The 24,706-nt window shown below is 40.7% G+C and overlaps 2 protein-coding genes across 6 annotated transcripts in view; both read right to left on the reverse strand.

The window, feature by feature from the left end:
- The window catches only part of rorab (RAR-related orphan receptor A, paralog b), a 44,386-nt gene extending 40,755 nt beyond the window's left edge, over positions 1–3,631 (reverse strand). Inside the window, exon 1 of the mRNA XM_057333748.1 lies at positions 3,268–3,631. Within this exon, the coding sequence (XP_057189731.1) occupies positions 3,268–3,421 (154 nt within the window). The 5' untranslated portion in view covers positions 3,422–3,631. The remainder of the gene's footprint in view (positions 1–3,267) is intronic.
- A 4,756-nt stretch (positions 3,632–8,387) lies between these two features.
- Positions 8,388–24,706, reverse strand: part of vps13c (vacuolar protein sorting 13 homolog C) — a 55,506-nt gene continuing 39,187 nt past the window's right edge. For 3 of the 5 annotated variants that reach the window (XM_057352992.1, XM_057352910.1, XM_057352825.1), the window contains 20 exons: positions 24,523–24,649; positions 24,207–24,442; positions 23,950–24,094; positions 23,512–23,652; positions 19,253–19,334; positions 19,077–19,146; positions 18,821–18,932; positions 18,572–18,685; positions 17,351–17,484; positions 17,182–17,263; positions 16,931–17,044; positions 16,530–16,605; positions 16,293–16,456; positions 16,074–16,119; positions 15,181–15,304; positions 11,339–11,453; positions 9,991–10,082; positions 9,728–9,851; positions 9,510–9,593; positions 8,388–9,251 (listed from right to left, as the gene is read on the reverse strand). In XM_057352992.1, coding sequence (XP_057208975.1) covers positions 9,153–9,251; positions 9,510–9,593; positions 9,728–9,851; positions 9,991–10,082; positions 11,339–11,453; positions 15,181–15,304; positions 16,074–16,119; positions 16,293–16,456; positions 16,530–16,605; positions 16,931–17,044; positions 17,182–17,263; positions 17,351–17,484; positions 18,572–18,685; positions 18,821–18,932; positions 19,077–19,146; positions 19,253–19,334; positions 23,512–23,652; positions 23,950–24,094; positions 24,207–24,442; positions 24,523–24,649 — 2,281 coding nt within the window. In that variant the 3' untranslated portion in view covers positions 8,388–9,152. Of the gene's footprint in view, positions 9,252–9,509; positions 9,594–9,727; positions 9,852–9,990; positions 10,083–10,601; positions 11,058–11,338; positions 11,454–15,180; positions 15,305–16,073; positions 16,120–16,292; positions 16,457–16,529; positions 16,606–16,930; positions 17,045–17,181; positions 17,264–17,350; positions 17,485–18,571; positions 18,686–18,820; positions 18,933–19,076; positions 19,147–19,252; positions 19,335–23,511; positions 23,653–23,949; positions 24,095–24,206; positions 24,443–24,522; positions 24,650–24,706 lie in introns of those variants that run through there. The other 2 variants (XM_057353154.1, XM_057353074.1) reach the window with 2 other exon arrangements.

Raw genomic sequence — 24,706 nt, forward strand, 5'->3', positions numbered from 1 at the left:
TGCTGAGGTCTCAGCTAGAAGACTCCCTAAAGGGATGGTTCACCCAAAAATGATATCAGAATTTACTTATTCTCATGTTGTTCCAAAACCACATCTTTCTTCCGTGGAACACCAAACGAGATGTCAGGCAGAATGTCAGTCACCATTTACTTTCAGTGTGTGGACAAAAATATGTTGAGTGAATGTTCACTAAGGCTGCCAATAACTATTATTCTGCCTTTTGTGTTTCATAATAAAGAAATTAAGTCACATGGGTTGGGTGCATCATGAGTAAAAATGATGATGAGGAAATATTTTTGGGGAACTAACCTTATGGGATATGATCGGGCCCTGATATGGAATCAAAATTTTACAAATTCTAAATTACCTATCATTCACAAAGTAATGTACAACAATTCTTACTGTATGTGTTTGTTTGAAGTATTTTGGGCTAATTTGGCATAGGGGCAATTCCGTGAAAATGTCAACCTAACCACGAAAAAATGAAGTGTTTACCAGCAGTTTTTACTGGGGTAACAGCACAGATTTTAACATTTGGTGGTTCAAATACCCATGTGAGATCTCTGTGAAATTTGTAAAGCATTTGTTTTATTTTTAGTGCATGATTTTTCATAGTCAGGTAAGTGCCATTTTCAGGATTGTCACATCCATAACGCTACATATTCCTCATAAATGGACACATGAAGATTAATATAAAATAACTATTTTATTTTCTATAAAGAGGCAGCCCTTCTCCATTCATTGGGTATTATTGTTTCAGGATTGCGCTTTTTCTTTGACAGAAATCCTACAAAGTTTATCGTCTCCCAAAAAACGCGTCCTTTTTTTGTCACATCCATAACGCATGTTTATTTCCCTTTTTTTAAATAGAAATTTTTTTCATAGACAGACATTTTTTGATGTTTAGACTCTATCAACAAGGGTTCAGTAAAATATAAACAGATGGTTCAATATATTCGTAACAAATTCATTCTCTGAGCATTTTCATGTCACGTCCATAACGCAAAATGTCACGACCATAACGTTGGAATTGCCCATAGTATACTTCAGTTTTTCCAGCTATGCTTTTCGAACTATACTGACGGTTCCTTTTCTTCAATTAATTTCTGAAACAAACACTCAGGCTGTGACCTTGTGAACCCAATTACTGCAAAGCTATGCATACAGAGTTTAATTGAATAGAAAATTCAAGCTGCATAACAACCTAAGTACTACTTTAGGTTTCTCAGTGTACTGTAGCATTTAGTTTTATTTACACACATTTTATCGTGTTTAAATCCATTACAAAGCTGTTGTCTCATATCAGATTCAGAACAGGGAAAAGGCTGGACCTGAATATAACAAATCTAAAAAAAAATACATTGGTGACCTGCCTTCAAAATGTATTTGATAGAACTCCTAATACTTCACACATAAAATGTATTTCAAACACCTTTTGTTAAACATTTAAAAGTTAGCCTTGACAAATCCAGACAATAATTTGCGTCAAATAAAAAATAAGTAGCCTGTCTCACCATGCTATGCAACTATTTGAAATGTGTTACAGGATCGCGTGCAAAATGTGAGACAGGTAGACATTACACATTTTTATAGAAAATATAATTAACCAAACCACGCTGATGGATCATTGCCAGCCAGTGAACAACATTCCATGGAGTCCATGGAGGGCACTAATGTATACAGCAAATAAATAAGTGCACAAATGCTTATTTAATTAAGTTGTTTGACTGTGATTTCCTGTGTAAACAGATAACAATATATTAAAACATTGCTATCTATTTTCTCTGTGAAACGAAAGAGCGGACGCACACAGAAACGCTTGACGTACTGCAGGCAAATAGACTTTTAATACCAGGCGAATCAGTTGCCAAATCTCAGGAGAAGTGATGTTAAACACTGCTGAAACAATGGAGAATATAGGTTAGCGGGTTAGGAGTGTCAGAGCCTTTCCTCGAGCCCTACTGGAACTCTTCAAGCGACCCAGAAATGCACCCCTGCCAGATTATGCGCCTCCTTCAATAACACGCTGTCCGATTGGCTAATTCTAACCCCTCCCCACATCTAATCCTAACCCCTCTCCTAACACCTAATCCTCACCCTAACCATTGTGGGGAGGGGGGTGCATAATCTGGCAGGGGTGCATTTCTCGGCATTACACCTGATCCATGAGCTACCTGCCTCCGCTCTCTGCTTACGTAACCGGACAGCATATCCGCGAGAAAAACAGCGCCAAAACGTGTCAACACACGGGGAAATAACGCACTACAGGGCTAACAGGCGGGTTACTATACAAACATACACCTGAATTTGCAGTAAATGCATAAAAATCCCTTCATATCATCTCCTGTGTGTGTGATTGTGACCTGTTACATAACAGCGCCACACGCACATACGCAAGCAGAGCGCAACGCCTGCCAGAGACACGGGCAGTGTCCAAACCTAAGTGTGCTGCCTATCTAGACAGCATTTTAGGCAGCATATAATGTCAAAACATGCCGTCTACATTCAAAGCTCACTAGGTTTTGAGCCACATCCACAGGCATTACTGCCATAACTAAGCGGACCTGAAATCTACTCCGACTGAACTCTGTCAACTATAATAGTTTACCGAATGACACATTAACCAACATTTCTGTGAATTAATATTCCCAAATCAAAGACAGAAAAGGGGTGTGGCTGTCCCGTGGAATATAAACGGCTTCTTGCTCATTTGCACACAATGAATTCACTACGTTGCCAAGCAAATAGTCCCGTCTGTGCTTACTAGTCTAAAATGTATTTAAGTAAAAGACGAATGTGAACATTGCATTCAAGACTATTCTATTTTACGCTGTTGGCCATTTTGGACACGGTGCTGTCTGTCGTCTAGACGTATGATAAAAACACGAGTAGATAAAGTAGTGACAGGCGTGAAAATGGCAACACTGCTTCATTAACAGCATCTGACTAGATCAGAAATGACAGGTAGCCAATGGCCAGGAAACCTGGACTCGCCCACACATGTCCAAGACCACATTGGTTAATGTTCAGAAAGAATGTAACGTTACACGCGCTTAACCGTGACCAGGCCTACATCTTTGTAAAACAACGTTATTTTCACATGTTAAATCAACTGCATATTCAGGAACGGCGAAGCACGTAACGTTATCAGAGACACGCGAGACTGAAGTTCAAGATTACGCTCCCCTACAAATTAAATTTTATCTTTTTAACTCGATTAAGCAGCAATATAATGTATAATCAAGTTTGCGTTTTCTTAAAGCTTACCCTTGTTGGTACTTGAGCAACTCTGTCGCCTAACTGGTGCTGGTTTGTCGGTTTCAGCCTTGCCTTCCAGTTTCACCGGGCTGTCCTCCAGCGAAGCGCCCGCTGCAGAAGCGCTCTTGTCCGGCACCGTGACGGGCTCTGGCGGAGACTCCATATTTCTCTGAAGCTATCACTTACTGGTACAAATGAATAGGATCGATTTGTAGATCAATTCCGAATCCGTTCACATCGTCTATTGGTGCGGGTTGCACTTGAGTGTATGACAGATCTTTTTAGTGTTCATGGGAGCGGGTGTGGCCCATCTGTCCACAGACAGCGCTGTTGAGCGCAACTCACGGTCACACCACAGAGACATTACAACGGCCGTTCCACATTTCATCAAGTTAGTGAGTTCATCTCTAAAAGCGGCTATAATAATATATATAATCGTTTGTAGACAACGTGCCAACCCTTGCCATGCTGCTGGAAACGCGCAGATCGTCAGTATTTTACCAAATTACTGTTAACCAAATTTGGTTAACATTTAAATAGCCTGTCACGATAAGAAAAAAACGTATTATTGTTATTCATTATTATGCGTTATAATTTTGCAATTTGAAAGCTTAGATTTGTCAAAGAGTTTGTCAAACGCACGAACAACCGGGCATTGGACGCTTGAATGAAATGAAATTCCCTCAGAATCTCTCTCACGCTCGCACACACACACACACACACACACACACACACACACACACACACACACACACACACACACACACACACACCACACACACACACCACACACAACACACACCACCATCGACACACACACACACACCACAAGCATACAACACACTTGGGCTTTGGTTGACTATCCCCGTGGGGACAGTCCATAGGCGTAATGTTTTTTATACTGTACAACTGTTATTCTATCACCCTAACCCTAAAGATCATAGAACACTTTTTGCATTTTTAGATTTGTAAAAAATATTGTTCTGTACAATTTATAAGCTTTTTTGCCCACGAGGACCTCAATTTTGGTCCCCACGGTGACACGAGTCCCCATGTGTTGGTGTGCATTCAGGTTTAGGTCCCCACCGGGATATACAAACATGAACGCACACACGCACACACGTCGGGTGTACTATCTCCATGGGGACAGTCCATAGGCGTAGTGTTTTTATACTACAAACTGTATATTTTATCCCCTACCCCTAAACCTAAAGATCATAGAAAACTTTTAGCATTTTTAGATTTTTAAAAAATATTGTTCTGTACAATTTATAAGCTTTTTTGCCCATGGGGACCTCAATTTTAGTCCCCACGGTGACACGAGTCCCCATGTGTTGGTGTGCGTTCAGGTTTAGGTGCCCACCGGGATATAAAAACATCTTCACACACACACACACACACGCACGCGCTCGCGTACACATTAACTATGGAAGGCCAACAGGGACAAAACGTGTGAAACTAACACGTCAACATGTATTAGGCCAGATTCACAATTTCGCGTCTTTTGCGCACGCAAGTTCGTTATTTTAAATGTAGACACGCGGCAGGAGCGCGAAAATAGAGAGCGACGTGGTCGCGACTCAACTCTGAAACAGAAAGCGTTTTACAAATACATAATGCAATTCGAGAGAAAATGCAAAGTTGTAACATATAAATGTACTGTGTTTAAGTCTCACATTTTTATGAGATTTTCTCAGCTTGATTTTCTTACAAATGTGACTGAGCAGATTTTCTCACAAATGGGATCATGCATATTTTCTCACAAATGCATGTGCAACTTCCTCTTACAAAACAGCAGGTGGTGCTATTTGGAATTTTACACTAGTTTCTATAGGAAGAATCCTTGAACATTACCTTGCATCCCACCCCTGCCAGTGCCAGAAACTGAATTAAGACAAATTTAAAACTGAATTAAGACAAATTTCATTCGTCAAATTTCATTAATTTAGTCTCGTAAATTTATTGAAACTGTTAATAATAATCAGTTGCTGTTCTTAATAATAAACAATAAATTATGCTTTGGTTTTAATATACAAATAACGTACAACAAACCTGGATGCATTTGCAATGTTGTCACACCTTCCACCCCATCTCATTCTCTTGTTCTTGTTTCCCAACTGTTTACATTCACAAAACACACTACTTTTACAAGGATAGTTTCTTATATGGGAATTTTGACATCATTTTGTGTTTATATCAGGGCTGGCTCTAGGCATGGGCAGGGCTGGGCTGAACCCACCTAAACATTTGTCTTGCCCACCCCATGAGAATCAAAAACTAACACTACAAATTGCTGTATTTTCTATTGGCTGAAAACAATGTCATTGTTCAATTCACTGCTCTGGCTTTCTTTCGTAACAGAGAAGCATGGTACATGCTACAGGTGGAAGCAAAATACTGTACAAAGGAATTTTAGGCGCACTGCACATATGTAAAATTAATTGTGCAGTAAAATCAGAAACCTTTATTCATTTTTGCAGTCTTATTTTGTGCTGTTAACAAACAGCTATTATTTGCTTGCAATATATAGGCTAGATTTTAACCTATCGACTTTCAGTAATGACTGAAAGGTCCATCTTCCGAAGCTCCCGCTTCAGAAATAAATCTGTGTCTCTCCATCTCAAACACCCAATTCACGCTGCAGGTGGTAGCGAAACACTGTGCAAAAGAGTTTAGTTTTGGCACGATGCGCGCTCACGACACCACATAAAAAACAGCAGACACGATGTAAAGTTGATTGTGCAGTGTAATCAGATTAATTCATTAAATTCATTAAACGAAATTAAACAGAAATCAGTGATCGTTCAGTGATGGGGAATGTTCTTAGCCAGCTTTCTTTTGTAGGATTCTATTTATGTCCAGTTTACATAACCGCTTTATTTAAGGTGTAAAACATCAATCAAATTAAATGCACACACTTACTATATAAAAGGCAATAATAAACAATAATTATTTTTTGTTTTAAACTCGCAGTCTTCTGTAATGAATGCCTGTTTTTTTATATTTATAACATCATAAATAATTTAAATCCTGCATGTATTGCAGTCATAATGTAGTATTGAATTCTAACAAAAGCAATGCTCAAGAGGGACAGTCAACAGCAACATGAAAGATTGATAGTACATGATAATAAACTAATTAAAAAAATCAGGGTAATTTATAAAACATCATTTTTTTTCTTTTTCCAATACGTGTACAAACATTAGTCTTGTTTTGTTTAAAACTAAATATAAACTTGTTTTTTTTGTGATGTTTCATTTTAAAAGATGCAGATCATCTTTTCTGTCATTTTCTCCAGTTCATTTTCTGCAAATAAAGGCAAATAAAAAATGTACATCAAATTTGGGAGAAATGTGGTCAGAAGTTCACAGAAATAAACAAAAATGATCATTTTACCAAAACACATTCTTATCAGAAAAAAGGAAAATACTTTTGAAATGGTCTCTTAATTTTTTGTCTGTGTGGTTGGGGTATATGCCCACCCAGGATATCTGCTAGCCCACCCTTCTGCACCTGGCAGGAACCGGGCCTGGTTTATATGTAAATTTTTGAGTAAGACGACGTGAAAGAGATTTCAGTGTAGTATGCGCTCTTTCTGAGATGCGACTGGTTTTTAGTGATTTTTCTGCATGAAAGTTGCATTGATGCATACGTTTGACTTTTATCCATAGCAACTCACAGATAAAAAGTATTTAACATTATGTCTAACATTTTGTATGCTTTGCAGGATCGTTGAGGAGTGGCTGGATGCACTGCTTGAACCATATAACATTAATGCGCATCGAAGTTTAAATATATATTAATAATTTTGTCAGTTGCAGCAGTGCAACCATTAAGAATAACTGGTCACATTCACTGAAAAAATTGTTGCGAAATGCAACCATTTGGTCACACTCTAGGCCCTGGCATTGAAGTAGAGAGTTTTCTAGGTTATAGAAGATGAAAAAGCAAATAAATCGTTTTGTGGCAGTTGTATCAGTCAGTCGTCTACATTGTTCGGTTGCCATTAGTCTATTTAAGTTTAAAATTAATTCTGCTATTTTTTTGGCTATTTCAAGCTAATTGGGCAATTTTTGCAATAAAATAAACCAGCACAAAAAACAGTAATATAAATGTAAGTTAAACAATAGAACCATCTGCTGTTTTGGGAGAAGTTGCATAACTGCATTTGTGAGAAAATCTGCACGGTTACATTTGTGAGAAAATCTGCATGATCCCATTTCTGAGAAAATCTGTCTACACGTCCATACCCTCTATTTACAAGCCTAGTCTCTTGGTTCGTTTTCTTTGAGCCAGTAAGTGGTGATAAAGCTGCATGGTCCAATGTGCATGCACAAAACGACGTGTTAACGCATTAATTGCGTGTTAACGCATTAGTTTCACACATTTCGTCCCCTATGGCCTTCCATAATAAACAGCATGCTTGGCATGTGACAATTGCTGACGTACTTCCGCTAAACGCAGTCCTAAATCGGCACCACTGCATGAGGTACATGCATGGTAGTGGTATTGTCATAAAATGCACCTACAAATTAAACATATTCAGCGGCACAATTTAAAAGCTTTCATTGCAGTCCACTAAAACTGACCCTATAACAGTTGCATAATTTCTCATTTAAATTATGACATTTCTGTGACTGCTTCATACACAATTAAATACCAAAAAGCATGTACTGTCATGGCATGAAAAAACAGAGGCATTTAAAAAAGAAATCATTCTGTATGAAGCAGTGACATCATTACATTATTTTGTGTCTTCAGCTGTGTGGTTGCTGTCTATAGGTCTGTGGGTGTACGTCTGATCTAATGATGGAATTGGAATATGATATGGAAAGACCCACAGTTAAGGGCATGGGATAACCAACCTCTCCTTTCCTGCCCACACCGGGCCAAGGGCCATCTGCACCCACATACAGGAAGAACAGTTACTTAGCAACATGAAGAGGATCTTTTGTCAGGTACTTTGACACTACATTACTGTACATCATTCTGGAAAAAGAGTGAAATACAGTGTCATTGCTGCACTGGAATAACTTTTGCCATAGACACGCACGTGCACACACCCTTTATTTCTGTCTTGGTTACTGCCAAACAAACATGTAACCACAAAGGCAGAGTTAGGCTCTTATTACAGACTCCACACCTCAAACAGCAGGTGTGTCCTGCCATTTTAAAAGCTTTAGTACAGCAGTGACAAACACAGTACATTCACTACATTGTCATAATATGCCATTTCTCTCCAGTGCATTGCTAATTGCAGAGCAAGGGACTTCAAAGAAAATGAGGACCACTTATTTGTGTAGCAGTGTAAAACATTTAAACTGTTAATCTTATTAAAAAGACCAAAGAGCATATGATTATATGTGTATATTATATTTATTGTGTTATTGTATGCAACACATACAGGATTTAGTGTTTATTGCAAGCTGATATTGAAAAGAGAAAATTGACAGGATTTCTCCATTACCTGTCATGAAATTAAAGATATTCTCAACATTTATTCACCCTAATGTCAGCTGTGCTCTTTATCATGCAATGAAAGTGCTTGAGGTAAACCAGTCCAGATTTTGGGCATCTTGTGATGAATAAAATCATGAGTTTACATCAACTGAGGGTAAACTATTTGAGCTAAACTGCACAGGTATTCCATTGCTATATATCTTTTGTAACAAAATAATCTATTTTGCCATTCTACAAAAACAAACAACGAAAGGCAAAAAGCCTAAATCCTGTTATACATTCAAAAGTCATGTGACAGATCAACAAACCTAGTGACAAATTTCTTTGATACATCAAAAATATCAGTGAATTTAAAGAATAAATTTGCCAAAATATATATCTCAGACAAAACATATACATATGTAATGCAGCAGTGGGTTTCTTTTGTGACAAATTTAGTTGTTGCCCATTTTGATGAAGCGTTGTGATTTCTGTCGCGCCATCTTGTATTGCTGGCGTGCAAACTGTGCGTTCTCTATTCCCTCCTGTAGTTTCTGTAAAATGTGAAGCAAAAATGATCAAAACTTGTTTTTTTCATGTCATGTATGGTTACGCATGTGGGCATGCAAGCAACAAAACTAAAGCAACATGTGTAATGTCCTGTAATCACAATTTGGCAATCTATGATAATTATTTAACTGAAATGATTGAAATGATTATTTCATTTTACTGTTAAAAGCAACATAGGCCTACTGTACCATTTTTACAGTACAGGTTTTAAATTACAACTCAGTTTTCTGTGATAAGGTTACCTGGGCCATGGGTGCATGTTTGAAGTGTATCACTCTTACTAGCTCTTGTCCATCCTTCTTAATGATGTTCAGTTTGTTCTGCTCCTGCACCAACACCCAGAGTGGTGTTAAACATTGTAGATTAATTTGTTACATTGTTATTACAAAGCCTGTAAAAATCAGTCCAGTAAATCAATGTAATAATGTACACACTAATGCTAAACACAGTATTTATGTACCCGGTAATAAATCTTCAAATCTCCTCCCTCAGCACATGGAGACCTTTGGAAATTCTCAAATTGACATTCCCATTCTTTATTGAAATGCCCAATCAAATCGATTTCCTTCACACACATCACCCTCCTGCATGGTAAATAAACCAACACACACAGCGAGATGCAGTGACATATGAGCAATTGAAAGAAATAATGCAACAATTCGTCAATAATGAAAAAGGTTTTCGAAATGCACACCAGTTATCCCTTAAACACATCAGGTGTACCTGTTGGTGATAATGATGTTTGTTTTTCTGTGTGCTGGATACTCATAGTGTTCTCTGAAGATCTCTCCATCCAGTTGTTTAATCTCAGACCTCTGAAAAATATACATGCTCAATCCAACCAGCAGACAGACACTCACTGCCATGCATTCTTATATTCTTTCAGCAAATTATTCTCAAATAAACAATTAGCATGCAATCAAAAAAACAATCATGTGAAAGGGAATTTATTTATTTCAGATCAGTTATTTGTGACCAATCACAGAACCCACGCAAGCTTTTTAATGAATGCAATCACAACGTAAAACAACGTATTTAAGAACAACCATGTGTTATATAAGACACAGAGTATAAAGTATATAGGAAAATACATCAAACATTGATTTCAACATGCGCTGTAAATTGATGATTGGGTATGAATAATTTTACATAAATTAATGTATTCACATGACTGAGCATAAACATTAAGTTAATATATTTATATATATATAAGATTTATATAGTTTATATAATATATTATCAGACTTGAGATGAATATAAATGTATTTACAAACATGAAGGAAGTGTATAAAAATAGACAAACTTTGCCAGTTCAACATTCTAATTCTAACAAAAGTGAACGTTATTTATTAAAGAAAAACTTGTATTGTTTGCTAAATAGCAAGTGTTTTAAAATGTTAAATAATATACTGGAAAAGATACAGTAAATACAAATAAATTAACTAATGAGGTTGCGATTGGATATAGTATTTGGTATTAACTGATAAATAAATGTCTGAGATATAATTTTGGAAAAATTAATATCAGAAGCAAGAGAAATCAAACTGGAAAGCAGCTTCAGATGCACAAGACAGACAGCTTCAGATGCAGACTTCGGATATTATATCATTTCCTAAACAAAACAATGTGACATTCTTTTGTAGGTAGATCAGGCTGGATCTAGCATTAAATATTCAGTTTGGATCATTTGAATGCTACAAAATCATTGCGTTCTCAGCTGTCTTTAATAACATGAATCTGTAAGATAATATTCCCATCCCACATCCCACCCACATTTATTCTTCCTCAGGCTGCATTTGGGAAAGCACATACAAGAGAGAAAAAGAGGATATGTTAAATTATATAAAGGAGTGTATCAGGAGTAAACAACAAGTTAGGAATAGAAACAAGATTGATTTTACAGCAGGGTTGAAGTCTATAGCTTTTGAGGGCGAGGTCACAATTAGGCACCCATAAACAAGCAATTTCAAGCATTTGGATACATTAATGAAGTTATTTGATTGTTGTTAGATTGTTAGTAGTTATTATTTTACTGTCGACTGTAATCCATCTAGTAGTCCAATGACCTCACCTGAAAGAGGTCATAACCCTCTGACTCATGGAGGTTGTATGGCCGTATGATGCCGTCCTCTCGTATCAAACGTAATGGCCGTAATTTAGACACCTCCTCGGTTGATTCTGCCACCCTGTAAATCAACAGTCAGCAACACATTAGATCACTCTCACAAAGACAGCCGCGATCTCCGGTTATATACACAACTGTATGTAAAACGTGTGGGCAATATGTGAGCCATCCTTAAGAACAAATAGTGTAAAGAAAATACTCAATAAAAGTTTGACTAAACATGTCCGAACCGCCTTGAACTTAATGCATCCCAATAGTTATTTACCAGCAAATATCTACAGCTTACAAAGTTTCTTTGTGCCAATGCATGCAGTGATTTGATTCCTTAAGCCCTCTCTCACCTTTGGTTACCTCTACAGTGCGAGCATGAAAAGGCAACATGATTAGTTGATATAGACTCTACAGTGCTCATCATAAGATATGCATAATTTGCATAAACTGATTGCAACTGTGTTGAAATTTTGTTTAGACTTCTCAAATACCTATGCATTTTATAGAAATACCTTGAACTCATGTGTATAAGATGAAGTGTGTAATGAATGGATGGATGATTAAGCATATGTGAATCACTGGATTCAGGGAGGGACGGGGGGGGCTTAGAGTGTGGTGGCCTCACTGTTCCAGCTCGCTGTGAAGGATTTGGTATGAAAGAGTCAAGGACAGAAACACTGTGAAAACGACTGATAAGCAACTCATCTTGATAATGCAGAATTAAAAGCGTGGGTAGACAATGAGATTGGTTAGCATGGTTATTGAATGCCATTGAAATCATAATGCTTGTTTTGCCATTGGCTGAAGAGCACCTTGGTTAAACCAGGCAATTTTGCAGTGCTGTATTATAAAGTCCAGTGTATCAGCAGTGCAGTGAGCTCGTGCAGTGGACTTTGTCTAACAAGCAGAGCAGTCGGAGAAAGAATGACAAAAGTCTCTATTACCTCTATTCTAAAGTTCTGTTCAAGCTTTTTTTTGTCAGAAACTGTATTACAGAAACGTCCAGGGATGGTACTAGGGTGACTGGAATATTCGGAGGTTAGCCCAGAGACATGGCATTCTGAAAAGTTTTTTTCTCTCTGTGTGTTGCGCTCTAGATTTAAAATAATGAACTTGCGCAAGCAACCCTAGTGCTGCCCCTGGAAATGTCCCCACAAAGAAATCCAAAATGAAATTGCAATGCTAAACAGATACTATACTAAACAGATAAAATTCTGAAGATAAGACATTTCAAACCTTTACTTGTATTTAAATATCTGATAAAAACTGATTTCCCTTAAAGCTGCAATCCGTAATTTTTGCCTCTCTATCGTCATCTCTGTTAGAAACATAAAAAACCCCACTGCAGATTACTTTACATACGCATCCTTACGTGGTTTGATGTAAAATGACACCGAACTGACATTTCCTGTGAAATCGTACCTGACACAGTAAATAATAAATCACTGTTAATGTGTGAATCGGGGTAAGGTGGTGAGACGCACTGATACTTTTTATTAGGGATGGGCATTTTTCAATAATTGAATTAATTCGAATATTTGAGCTCATAAAAAACAAATATTCGTTTATTTAAATTAAGTTAATAAAGACGTAATTGGTTACGTTTTTATTTAGTCACAATTTCACATAAAGCTTATAAATATCATTAAATATTCATAACGCACTAATATTATATCCTGTATATAGGTTTTTAATGTTGAAAAGATTAGCAATGTTGGAAAAAATAGAAAAACACATAAAAACTGCATTTAAACATGCGAGAAAGCAAAATCATACAAAAACCAAACATACAAAACAAAACAAAAAAAACGCAACGTATATTGACAGTCTGTGATGTATGGTTATCTTGTTTATTTTATTTTACATGTTCTTGATAAGAAAAACAAGCATATAGGTCTATTTTACTCTGGTGAAAGTCTGTCCAAGTCTGACAGTTAACAAGCCGACAGCGGAGAAAACGCGCTGCTCTTCTCAAACTCCCGGTAAAACCCAGATCTGACAAGAATATCTGGCTTTATTGTTTATAATGTTGATAGTAAATATTATTACGTGACCGTCATCTGAGGAAGATATTTACTAATCCTGCTGATCACCACCGCATATAAATATTGTTTTCTTTGTCGTTTCATGGTCAGTGTTTGCCTTATTTATTAGCTTTGCATTTGCATCAATAAATAAAATCAACTAAGGTAGCCTAACTAAGGAATTATAGCACATTAAAAAAAAACATCCGTGCAAATTTATTTACAAGCGATATGACCCTATTTGAAGCTCTTAGGAGGAAAATACAGACTTTAGGTATGGAAAAGGGTACCAGTCTTATGCTAAGGCCAAACTTATTAACATTAGTTGCAGTGAAATGCACATTTGAATGTTTCAAGTTGTTGAAATCAGCATTAGTTAACCTAATATATTAACATAACATTAACATTAATATATAACGAACAACCCCTGAACAAGTTATGGTAACAAATAAATGAATCATCCAATCGTTTAATATTACGTTGGCATTTTTATACCAACTTTATACAGTATATAAGTAATGTTAATGAATTCTGTGGCTCACGTTTTTAAAACATTTTGATATGGTGATAAGAGCCGAGCTTAACAGCGATCCGTTAGTCCACCGTGTGTGAACTTAAAATATTTAAACTAGCTTGCGATCTGACTGAACAAAGAATTAGGAACACATAGAAATGTTTTTTTCTGTATATTACAAAGTCATTACAGATGAAGTGAAGAAGCTTTAAATAAGACAAGACAATACTAACCCTGTGGTGACGCAGTTTTTTATTCTTGTGAAAAATACGAATAGCATTTTTAATTTTCGAATAATTATTCGTGCACATCCCTACTTTTTATGTACTTGCTAAATAACTGATTCTGTTAGTTTAGAACCAAAAAATGACGGATTGTAGCTTTAAATGTGAGAGCATTCTTATGCATCGCCATTGCACTCACACACGTGTCAGTGCTGCTCTGCTCATTAGACTTTCCATCGGCCCCAAAATGCACCAGTGAAAAGGGGTGTAGAAATCAGAAGCATTGTCATGATGATGGGAAAATAGGCACATGTAGATTAATCCAGGTATAGGGGGATTCTTCAACTGTACTTTGCACCACAGCTCACATCCTTTGCTTCCCACGATGCAATGCTTACCTTTCAATCAATCACACCCTGTAAATTAAAAGTTCATTCATGCCACTACATTTTCTATTGTTCAGGACCAAGGAAACAGACAATCCCAAGCAAACCTGACGGGTTAATGCAGAGGGATCATTCATCATTCACTAATACTATTCTCTCTCTGGATTACACAGACATGACCTTGGACCATTCATTCAGACACACATAAACTTGCTCTTCAGCCATTCAGACCTTCATAAATGCACATGTCTGTACACATACACACTCGCATCCATACAAATACTCACTGAACTAAAAGCACAAACACATCCAGGAATTAACTTAAGAAACACATGAAAGAAAGAGTAACAAAATTAGTCGACACACAGGAAAATAAAAGCAACACTACACCAAGAACAACAACGGAAAACATTAAGAACACACAAAAAACACACAGAATCTGACACTGACACAGATAGAGACAGCTCTGAAAAACATTTCTTTGATTAGAAAAATTCTAATCAAATATTACATTTTCATATTTTGTCTATAATTTGTGTTAGATAATGCACAGTAGCTGTGGTGAACAGCCAATTCTCTTCACTGAATGTGTGTGTTTGTGAACATACAAACAGATACAATACATACAATGCTTGTGTGTGTTTCTTACCTCTGAATGCCTTGAAAAGTTCTGCTTGCCATATCCACAATGCCCCCTGTAGGTCTTGCTACCACTCCAACCAGGCCTTTCCCGATGCCCTTGAAGAAGCCCGCAGCCCCCTCTTTCTTGGCCCCTAAACCAATGGCACATTATTTTTTATATGTAGTATACACTACCATTCAAAAAAGAATGACTAAGTGATCCTTTTTAACTGTCCAGTTTCAAGTCATCTATTTCAAAAACATTATATAAAATAACATTTTAGTTTGGTAATGAAATAAATGATGTTGGCACAGTTGTGTTGGCACTGAAGGATTCTAACATTTATAGGCAGATTGTATGGCATGGCACAAATATATTTTTGTCTACAAAACTCATTTCAGACATTTAAGCAGACGCCATCAGATCAAAAGGTTTTTAAGATCATGATATCGGTCAACCAATTATAACTTTTGACCGGTGTTGGTATATTCACTCATATCGTTGCTGTCCTTCTGAAACCTTGTATCTTCATATTTTGTGTTTTTTTTTTTTTTACCATAAATCATTATTATTAGTCAACCTTTATGTTTATCACTGGGTTTTGCAAATATCCAACCAATAAAAAGTATTAAATATTGCTCGTCAACTATGACAACACAGTATTTAATCATTAAAAAAGTACTGTACAGCGTTTCTTTTATTTCTTGTTAAACAGTGAATTTGGGTTATTACTTACTCAAAACAACCCAACTGCAGTTTGATTGATTTATTATCTGTTTTTGCAAATGAACTCTTCATTTATAGTTTTAAATAATTGTATATTTACAATGTATCATAAATGAATAGTTAAAATATGGCATATCTTATTCCCATTATTGCATAAAAAACCCAAGAGTGTAACATGAGTGCAACCACTGTACCTTCCACAGGTTTGGTCACAATTCCTGCTACGCCACCAACCACTCCCTAACAACAGATTTAATGAAGACATCTTCAGACATCGTGTAACAAGCTTATGTATAATACTGACAACAGAATGATTAAGATGCATGTCACCAGTTTTATTTAAAATATTGTCTACATTAAAACTGAGAATGTTCAAAAATTTGAGTACTTGTGTTGGAACTCGTGCTCAATACCTTGAAGAAGCCCATTCCTCCTTTTGCCAGACTCTCCCCGAAATCTTTAGTGGGTCTGTTCATCTCCTCCCTCCTCTTCTGCTGATATTCTTTGTCCATAGTGATGGCAGCCAAGCCTTTGCCTACAGAGCCTGTTATACGAGACACCATCCCAGCTGCGCCCCCTAGGATGTAAAACTCAGTAAAGATTTTCGGGAAATATACTGCATGTATGTTGAGAAAATCTGGCGGGCTTACCAACTGTGTGTCCTAGTAAACTACGGACACCAATAACAAAACCTTCTGCAAATTCTTCAGGTCCCTGGACAGCCCCCTGCGTACACAAACGGCACAAATGTGATTTTGTTGATTTTGAAATTGAGCAGAACACACTAAATACTACTTGATAAACGTCCACCAGTGTACAGAAGAATGATAAGCTTTGATCTAGTCTGTTTCGGTATAGTTTAAAACAGAAGTTTAGATACTGGCCGACAGCAGCACAGATAAATGGTTTGTCTCAGGCCAGACATGTTACAGTCCTGTTCTGTAATCTAAGCTCACACAGTACGTCTACAATCACAAACAAAGACTCACATTAATATTCACTTAAATGAAAAAGTCATAATGGATGCATAAATGCTCAACATGTGTCTGACCTGGATGGGCTCATAAAAGAAAGCCTCTACTCCTTCTGACAGGCCGCGAATCAGTCCGAAAGGATTTCCAAGAACATCCAAACCCAAAACCAGCACATACATCTGTGTCAGGAACTACGAGGGGAAAAGACGTTCTGAATTTCTGTCTTTCTTACAGTGACATTAACTATGAATATGCATAATACAGGAGATATGTATTCGGTCAATGTAATAAACACGCTGCGGTGTAAAGGTGTATTTGGATCACCCACTTGTTCAGTGTAGTGTCTGATCACCGCCCACATCAGTTTCTCTCGCCGGTAAAACTGATATTTCACCTCAAAATAAGCCAGTCTGGATGAAGAGCAAGAGAAAGGTGTGAATTGAAACCCATGTGAATTTTACTTGCTAACAGCATTAGAGAGCGTGAGAAAATCTCACTTGAAGATCAAATCATCCACATCGGTGAGCGTGGCCCCAATGCTTTTGAGCAGGAGGTTGACGGACTGGATGGCGACCATATCGCCCTGTTCAGACTCATCTCCACTGGAGCCCAGAGACAGACTCAGGTGCAGCTATACAAACACACAAATGTTTCTTGAGTCATACATAAAGAGATAATAAAGAGTTACATGTCTAGTTAGTTGTCAAGCAAACTTTCATTCATTTCACAGTCATTTAATCCTGTCTTTCACACAGTATACTGTACATCCTTGTAATTGCACATTCTTTTAACACATATTCATGCTTTATCAAGCAATATCAAGTTATAGACTGTCCTGTCCTTCAAAAAGATGAAGTTTTTGCACTGTAACAGACTTGCATGCTATTATGTATTTATACGGTACGCAATAGTAAGCACATAAAAATAAGACTGAATAGTATTACTATACTTTTTTAACAGACAATATCAACATTCAGGGACAGTTCACCCAAAAATGAATATTATGTCATCATTTCCTTACTCTCAGATTATTGCAAACCTGTATACATTTCTTTGTTCTGCGAAACACAAAAGAAGATATTTGGAGGAATGTCAGTAACCAAGCAGACCTCATCCCCCATTGACTCCCATAGAATGTATTTTCCCAACTATGGCAGTAAATGGGGGATGAGATCCGTTTGGTTACTGAAATTATTCCAAATAACTTTCGTGTTCAGCAGAACAAAGAAATGTATACAGGTTTGGAACAATCTGAGGGTGAGTAAATGATGAAAAAAAACCTATTAGTGTCACACACTAATAGGTGTGTGACACTACATATTAAATAACTATTTAAGAAATCCAGATTCCTAATGCAATACACCATAAACACCCTTGAAGGTGAAAATTATGTGCAATTTCTGTGGCACCAACTAGAATTTAACTCAATGACATAACATTGGCCATGTGTTTGGGGTAGGACTACGGTTTCGACAATGGCCGTAGAGGGGAGTGTTTGGAACTTTTTTGACAAAAACTAACTATTATTGCATTTCTGTTTGGTTCTGTTAGTGGTTCAGAAATGCTAAACTGTACAGCATAACACTACAAACATTTGGTTAGTCCAAGCATGGGTTAGCGTCTGGAAGACTGACACAAGGGAGCAGATTTCTGTGCCAAGTGATCCTGAAGAGGACATTTGTTGTGATTTATAAAGAGCAGTGGTGCTGATTTATTACTTTAATGGGCGAGATGTGGAAATGCTCGAAGAAGTTCAGTCCCGAGGTGTCTGTCATTGAGCTCTCCATCAGCTGAGCCTGTAACGCGTCCAGATCCTTCTCTATCAGCTTATTCTGATGCATAGAGAAACACACACAATCCAAATGTGTAGATATTGTGCATAAAGCCACAAGAAATCAGAAGAATTGAAGTCAGGTCTGATTATTCAATAAATGGATGGCTTTATTACGTAAGTAACAGTAAGTCACCTTCTCTTTGTTGTCCTGGGAGTCAGTGGTGGGTGTGAACAGGGCGACGATCGCCCCCAAGAAACCCTGATCGATCTTCACCGCCATCTCCTGCACTAATGCCATGAAGTACCTATTCAGTAGATCAGCGGTTTTGATTTTACACAGGACACTGATCTTATTTAAAAATGCGGTGTGCTTAGAGTAAATCTATGGATAACTCCATGTGAGACCGAAACAAAGAAAATCATGTGCCCAGCATGTGAGCACAACTTACTTAAACTGCAGGACTTGGCTGTGCTCATTAAACCTTGTGATGATGCTCACGTCGATAAATGGCTTTGGCTCTAAACATATAAGTGTCAGATTTTTTTATCCACCTAGTGTTCATGTCCACAAAAACATTATAAATATATTAGCTTAGATCCAGTGTTGCTGGTGTAGTGTTTATACCGGAGTCTTGAACAATAGATTTTGGAAGAGGAACAGGATGAAACACGGTGGGAAATATTGCTCCAGCCAGCTGATTATCCACCTGAAACAAATGTTGAACAATAATTTTACACATAATAACGTCTTGGTTACAGATGTAACCTCTGTTCCCTGATGGAGGGAACGAGACGTTGTGTCGAACCGACAGATGGGGTTCGCCCTTGAGAACCTATCAACTTCTAACTCTTTTGAAAAGGCCAATGAAATTGGCGGATGAAATTTGCATGCCGGACTCCGCCCTCGGATATCCGGGTATAAAAGGAAGACAGCGTGCTCATTCATTCACCTTTTGGGCTGAAGAGCCTGAGCATCCCTCGACCGCTGCGGTGGGCGGCCAGCGTTGTGGTATGAAGGACACAACGTCTCATTCCCTCCATCAGGGAACAGAGGTTACATCCGTAACCAAGATGGGGTTCCTCTGGAAAATGGCACGGGGCTGTGCCGCTTCACAATCTCTAGCGAGGCGACGCTGAGTGGCCAAGGTGTGTCAGACGTGAGTGCCAGCGCTAAATTGTGACCGTCCAGTGGAGAGGTAGGGGGTCCCAGAGCTTTTCTTAAAAGGTGGGAAGCCCCTGCCACCGGCCGTCACAGGCGGAGGCCCGAGAAGCCGCCCGGCACCGTAAGGGCCACTGGGTAAGCGTTATTTCCTCACTGAGGAAACACGCTACAGAGACCACTTCCTACCGTAGGGAGGAGTTTAGTGGAGACACCAGTATGGTCTCGCCTTCAGGGGAGAACTCATGGGAAAAATGTGCGGACTGAAGTAGTTTACCGCAAGGTGGAGGTCCACCTAGGGAAGGTCATGTGTTGCCGAGGTGGGAACCAATCATGAGGATACTTCAGACGGAACCGCCCGATGGGGGGGTTACCACGTCTGGAGCACTAGGTCCGGTTAGAGCTATGTGGTATCACCTGCTGACCTCGTCGGGCGAGTCATGTTAACTGCCGTGTGCGAATGCCACCCTGTGGTTGATATACGCTATGGCAGTTGTGCTGTCCGACCGGACCAGCATGTGCTTGTCCTGCACGAGAGGTTGTAGCCTCTTCAGTGCAAGTAGCACAGCCAACGACTCTAGGCAGTTGATATGCCAGCGCAGGCGGGGGCCCGTCCATCACCCCGACACTGCGTGCCCGTTGCACACTGCACCCCAACCCTGCAGGGAGGCGTCTGTCGTCACCACTACGTGCCTCGTAACCTGCCCGAGAGGGACCCCTGTCCGTAACAAGGTCATTGAAGACCAAGGGGTTAGGGTGCGCTGGCAGAGAGGCGTAATGACCATACGCCTGCTGCCGGTGTGCCACGCTCTCCAGGGAACTCGACTCTGTAGCCAGTGTTGAAGCGGTCTCATGTGCATCAACCTGAGGGGTATCACCCCCGCCGAGGATGCCATGTGTCCCAGGAGCCTTTGAAATTGTTTCAGGGGGACCGCTGATCAGGTAGTTCAACACTGACTGAGCGCATTCTGTAGTCAGTCTCGCTGTCATGGAGACAGAGTTGAGTTCCATACCGAGAAAGAGGATGCTCTGCACAGGGGATAGCTTGTTCTTTTCTCGGTTGACCTGTGGTCCCAATCGATCTAGGTGCCGGAGCACTAGGTCCCTGTTTGTACACAACAGATCTCGCGAGTGTGCCAAGATGAGCCAGTCGTCGAGATAGTTTAGTACCCACACACCTCTTTCCCCGAGGGGAGTGAGGGCGGCTTCCACGATCTTCGTGAAGACTCGTGGGGACAGGGACAGACCGAAAGGGAGGACTCTGTACTGACATGCCCGACCCTCGAAAGCGAGACATGAAAGTAAGCGTCCTTCAGGTCGATTGTCATGAACCAATCTTGACATCTGATAGATGCCAGGATGTGCTTCTGTGTGAGCATCCTGAACGGCAGCTTGAGTAGGTGCCTGTTCAGGGTACGCAGATCTAGCAACCTCGCCTTTTTTTGGGGACAATGAAGTACGGGCTGTAAAACCCGTTGAACATCTCGGCTAGAGGGATGAGCATGATCGCTTCCTTCGCCAGAGGGGTGGCGACCCTGGCCCAAAGCACGGGAGCATCCTTGCCTCTGACTGAGGTTGAGAGGATGCCCAGAAACTTGAGCGGGCATCTGGCAAGTTGGATCGTGTAGCCGAGACGGATCGTATCCCGTCGCCACCGTGATGGTTTGGGAAGCTCTTGTCAGGCTCCCAGGGACCGAGACCGGGGCTAGGGATACTATCTGCTTCATCGACCTCCCAGGGGGTGGTTCGATGGCTGGCAGTGCGGATCCCTCGCCGTGGGGAAGCCCCCGGGGAGGAGATCGGCTCTGCTGACTTACCTGCTTGGCAATGATGTAGCACAACGCACCGTCGACTGAGAGTGCTGAGGGCTGCTAATTATCCTCGACATTGGGTCTCACCGTGACGCAACATCGAGTTGCCGAACACCGTCGTGTAGAGGGTGAGAGCGGCTGTGATAAACACCCAGAGAGAGAGGAAACTCTTTTTGAGAAAGTGGGCTGTTGGGATGGGGCAGGAACTGTCCAGGATCGACCACCCAGCGATGGAATGGCTGGGGTCGGGCCCAATGGTATTTTCGATCTCCCTGGGGTCTTCCCATGAGGGCCGCTTCTGCTTTCGCCGCGGCTGCTGACGGGGTGGTGGTCTCCTCTTCGATGTCTTCTTCCGGGGGACCCCCCTGAGTGGGGGACGCCGGAGCCGGAGGGCGTCGAAGAGGACCAGGGCTGCTGGGAAGCAGACGGTGCACAGGACTCGACGGCCAGAGGGCGGCCGAGTCGCAGCGGGGGAGGATATGCTTGATAGCCTCTGTCTGCTTCTTTACTGTCGAGAACTGCTGCTCGACGGTATCACTGAACAGCCCCCCCTTGCGATATGGGTGCGTCGAGAAAGCGGACCTTCACGGCGTTACTCATCTGTGCACGGTTCGGCCAGAGGTGTTTCTCCTGGACCACAAGTGTGGACATCGCCCAACCCAGGGCCCGTGCGGTCACCTTGGTCGCCCGTAGAGAGAGGTCGGTGGCGGCACGGAGTTCCTGCATAAGTGCTGGGTCGGTCTTACCCTAGTGGAGCTCTCCCAACGCCTTGGCCTGATGGACCTGCAGGATGGCCATAGCGTGGAGAGAGGAGGCAGCTTGGCCTGCAGCAATGTAAGCTCTCGACACCAGAGATGCGCTCAAACCCGAGGCACCGTGTATCTAGCCGCGAGCGCTTGGAGAGGCAGTGCGGGCACTGCAACCCAACGCTCACGGCGGCCCGGGAAAGCATGGCTGACATTTCGACGTCCGCTTCTTCCTGGGGTCGACCCCCCAAGGGAGGGAGCGCCGAGGAGTCGTCGGAGTCGGATGGCAGTAAGTCACCCTCCGATGCTGCAAGGGACATCTCATCATCATCACGCACCGTTTCCGAATACGTGGTCAAGGAACAAGACGGTGGGACAGTCTCCTGGGGAACGGTCAGACGAGCGAGACGAGGTGCGAACGGTCCGCGAGCCAGTGGCTGACGGATTAATGCTCACAGTAATCCTCATATCACCCTCGCTGCTCGCCGTAGCAGACGGCAGGGCCATAGCCACTGCTGTCACGGAACGGGAAGCAGACGAGGTGGTGGCTGAGTCCCGTGGGAACACAGCCACCCGTGAACGCAACTTCTGAATCGTCAACTGCCCGCAGTGTGGGCAGGACGTATCCACAACGTCTGCCCCAGTGTGCTGGAAGCAGACATCATGTCCGTCCCTCTTCTCGATGAGTGTGTTGCACCCACGAGAACAGTGGGACATGCCACGCTGGAGAAATTTGCTCTTTTAGAGAAAAAACTCGAACACTTCTGGCACTGCCGAGACACCCAGGGGAAGTCGCCGCAGGAAGGGACAGTCCGCTGCACCACGTCGTAAGATTCCAGCAGTAATTTGGCGTAGAGTTTGAAGTCTCGAAGTCGATCATGTGTGAAGACTCCAAAGAACAAAAGGTGAATGAATGAGCACGCCGTCTTCCTTTTATACCCGGATATTCGGGGGCGGAGTCGGCATGCAAATTTCATTCGCCAATTTCATTGGCCTTTTCAAAATAGTCAGAAGTTGATAGGTTCTCAAGGGCGAACCCCATCTAACGGTCTCTCGACGTTGTGTCGAACCGACAGATGGGGTTCGACAGAAAGGGAATTGAACTACTGCCAAGAATGACATGAGTGTGACATTCAACAAGTAAAAGATCAGTGTTTGTGTGTGTCACCTGAAGCCAGTACAGCTGTGCACGTAAACTCCTCTGATGTGGCGACAGTTTTAACTCAACGTGAATGCCGGGCAGGAAGTTTCTCCTTATGGTGCAGGAAAAGGGTTGTCTCATCAACATGGGCACCCTTTCAAAGTTCACCTGTTTTAATAAAATAAAATAAAACAAAACAAAACAAGGAACATTACTCAAAGAACATTACCTCATGGATCTTATGTAATGATGAAGTCCTTAAAATCATATGATTGATTCATAATGCACTAAATCAATCTTTCCAATAAAATGCTTCAGGTTTAAAACTGCAGGTAATATCAGAAAGAAAAGCACGTTCATTGGCAAGTCTAGCTCTTTAACACATCCTGTGTCAACATCTTGTTTTAATAAGAAATGAATCAACAAAGCGAGCCAGTCAAGCCAGTTAACAGCGACATTAATCACCTCTAGGCCAGTTTCCAGTTTAATCCAGCCTGCTTCACTCTTGCTGTTGATGTGACTCTGGTAAGCCTTCTCCAGCAGTCCAATGTTTTTGTGGTTGAATGATTTCCAACGGTTTTTTGGCCTCATCTCCCAGACCACACCGGAGCTAAAAGAGTATTACAATAATCATCCTAAGGCAATTTTGCAACATTTCTGTCCCACTTTACTATGAATTAATGTATTAAAAATGTTTATGCTTTTGTGTTTATCTACAGTACCTGGTGATGCCAACGTATGCTATCTCCTGCCTGAGGTCATTGTTGATGAGTGACAGGCCTAAGTTCTGTAATGAGATGTTGACTTCCTGCTGGAACTGCTCCAGCTCCTCCGCCTGCCGCGCTTTCGACACTATGCCTACATCTTCAGTGAAGATGAGCACCCGCTGTCGGCCGTCCAGGAAAGACACCCAATGTATCTCAACTAAGCTGTTGTAGGCAAACTGGCCACATTCATCCTAAAGAAAATAGCGCAGGAATGACATCACAGTCACCTAAGAACCGCAGTAAATTTAATTACCCAGAATGCCTCTCTAACCTTCACAAGGTCCAGTTCTCCAGAGTGGTCCTGACAGTTCCAGCAAAGCTTTCTCACACCTGATGGATCAACCCATGCAAACCGCTGAGCTTCACCGGGTTTAAGTGCCCAAGACTTCTCACAGCCTCTGAATAAACACACAGACATAAACACACACATAGTCCCAAACATTGATATCAGAATG

Source organism: Triplophysa rosa, linkage group LG1, assembly GCF_024868665.1.
Source record: "Triplophysa rosa linkage group LG1, Trosa_1v2, whole genome shotgun sequence".
Classification (NCBI taxonomy): domain Eukaryota; kingdom Metazoa; phylum Chordata; class Actinopteri; order Cypriniformes; family Nemacheilidae; genus Triplophysa; species Triplophysa rosa.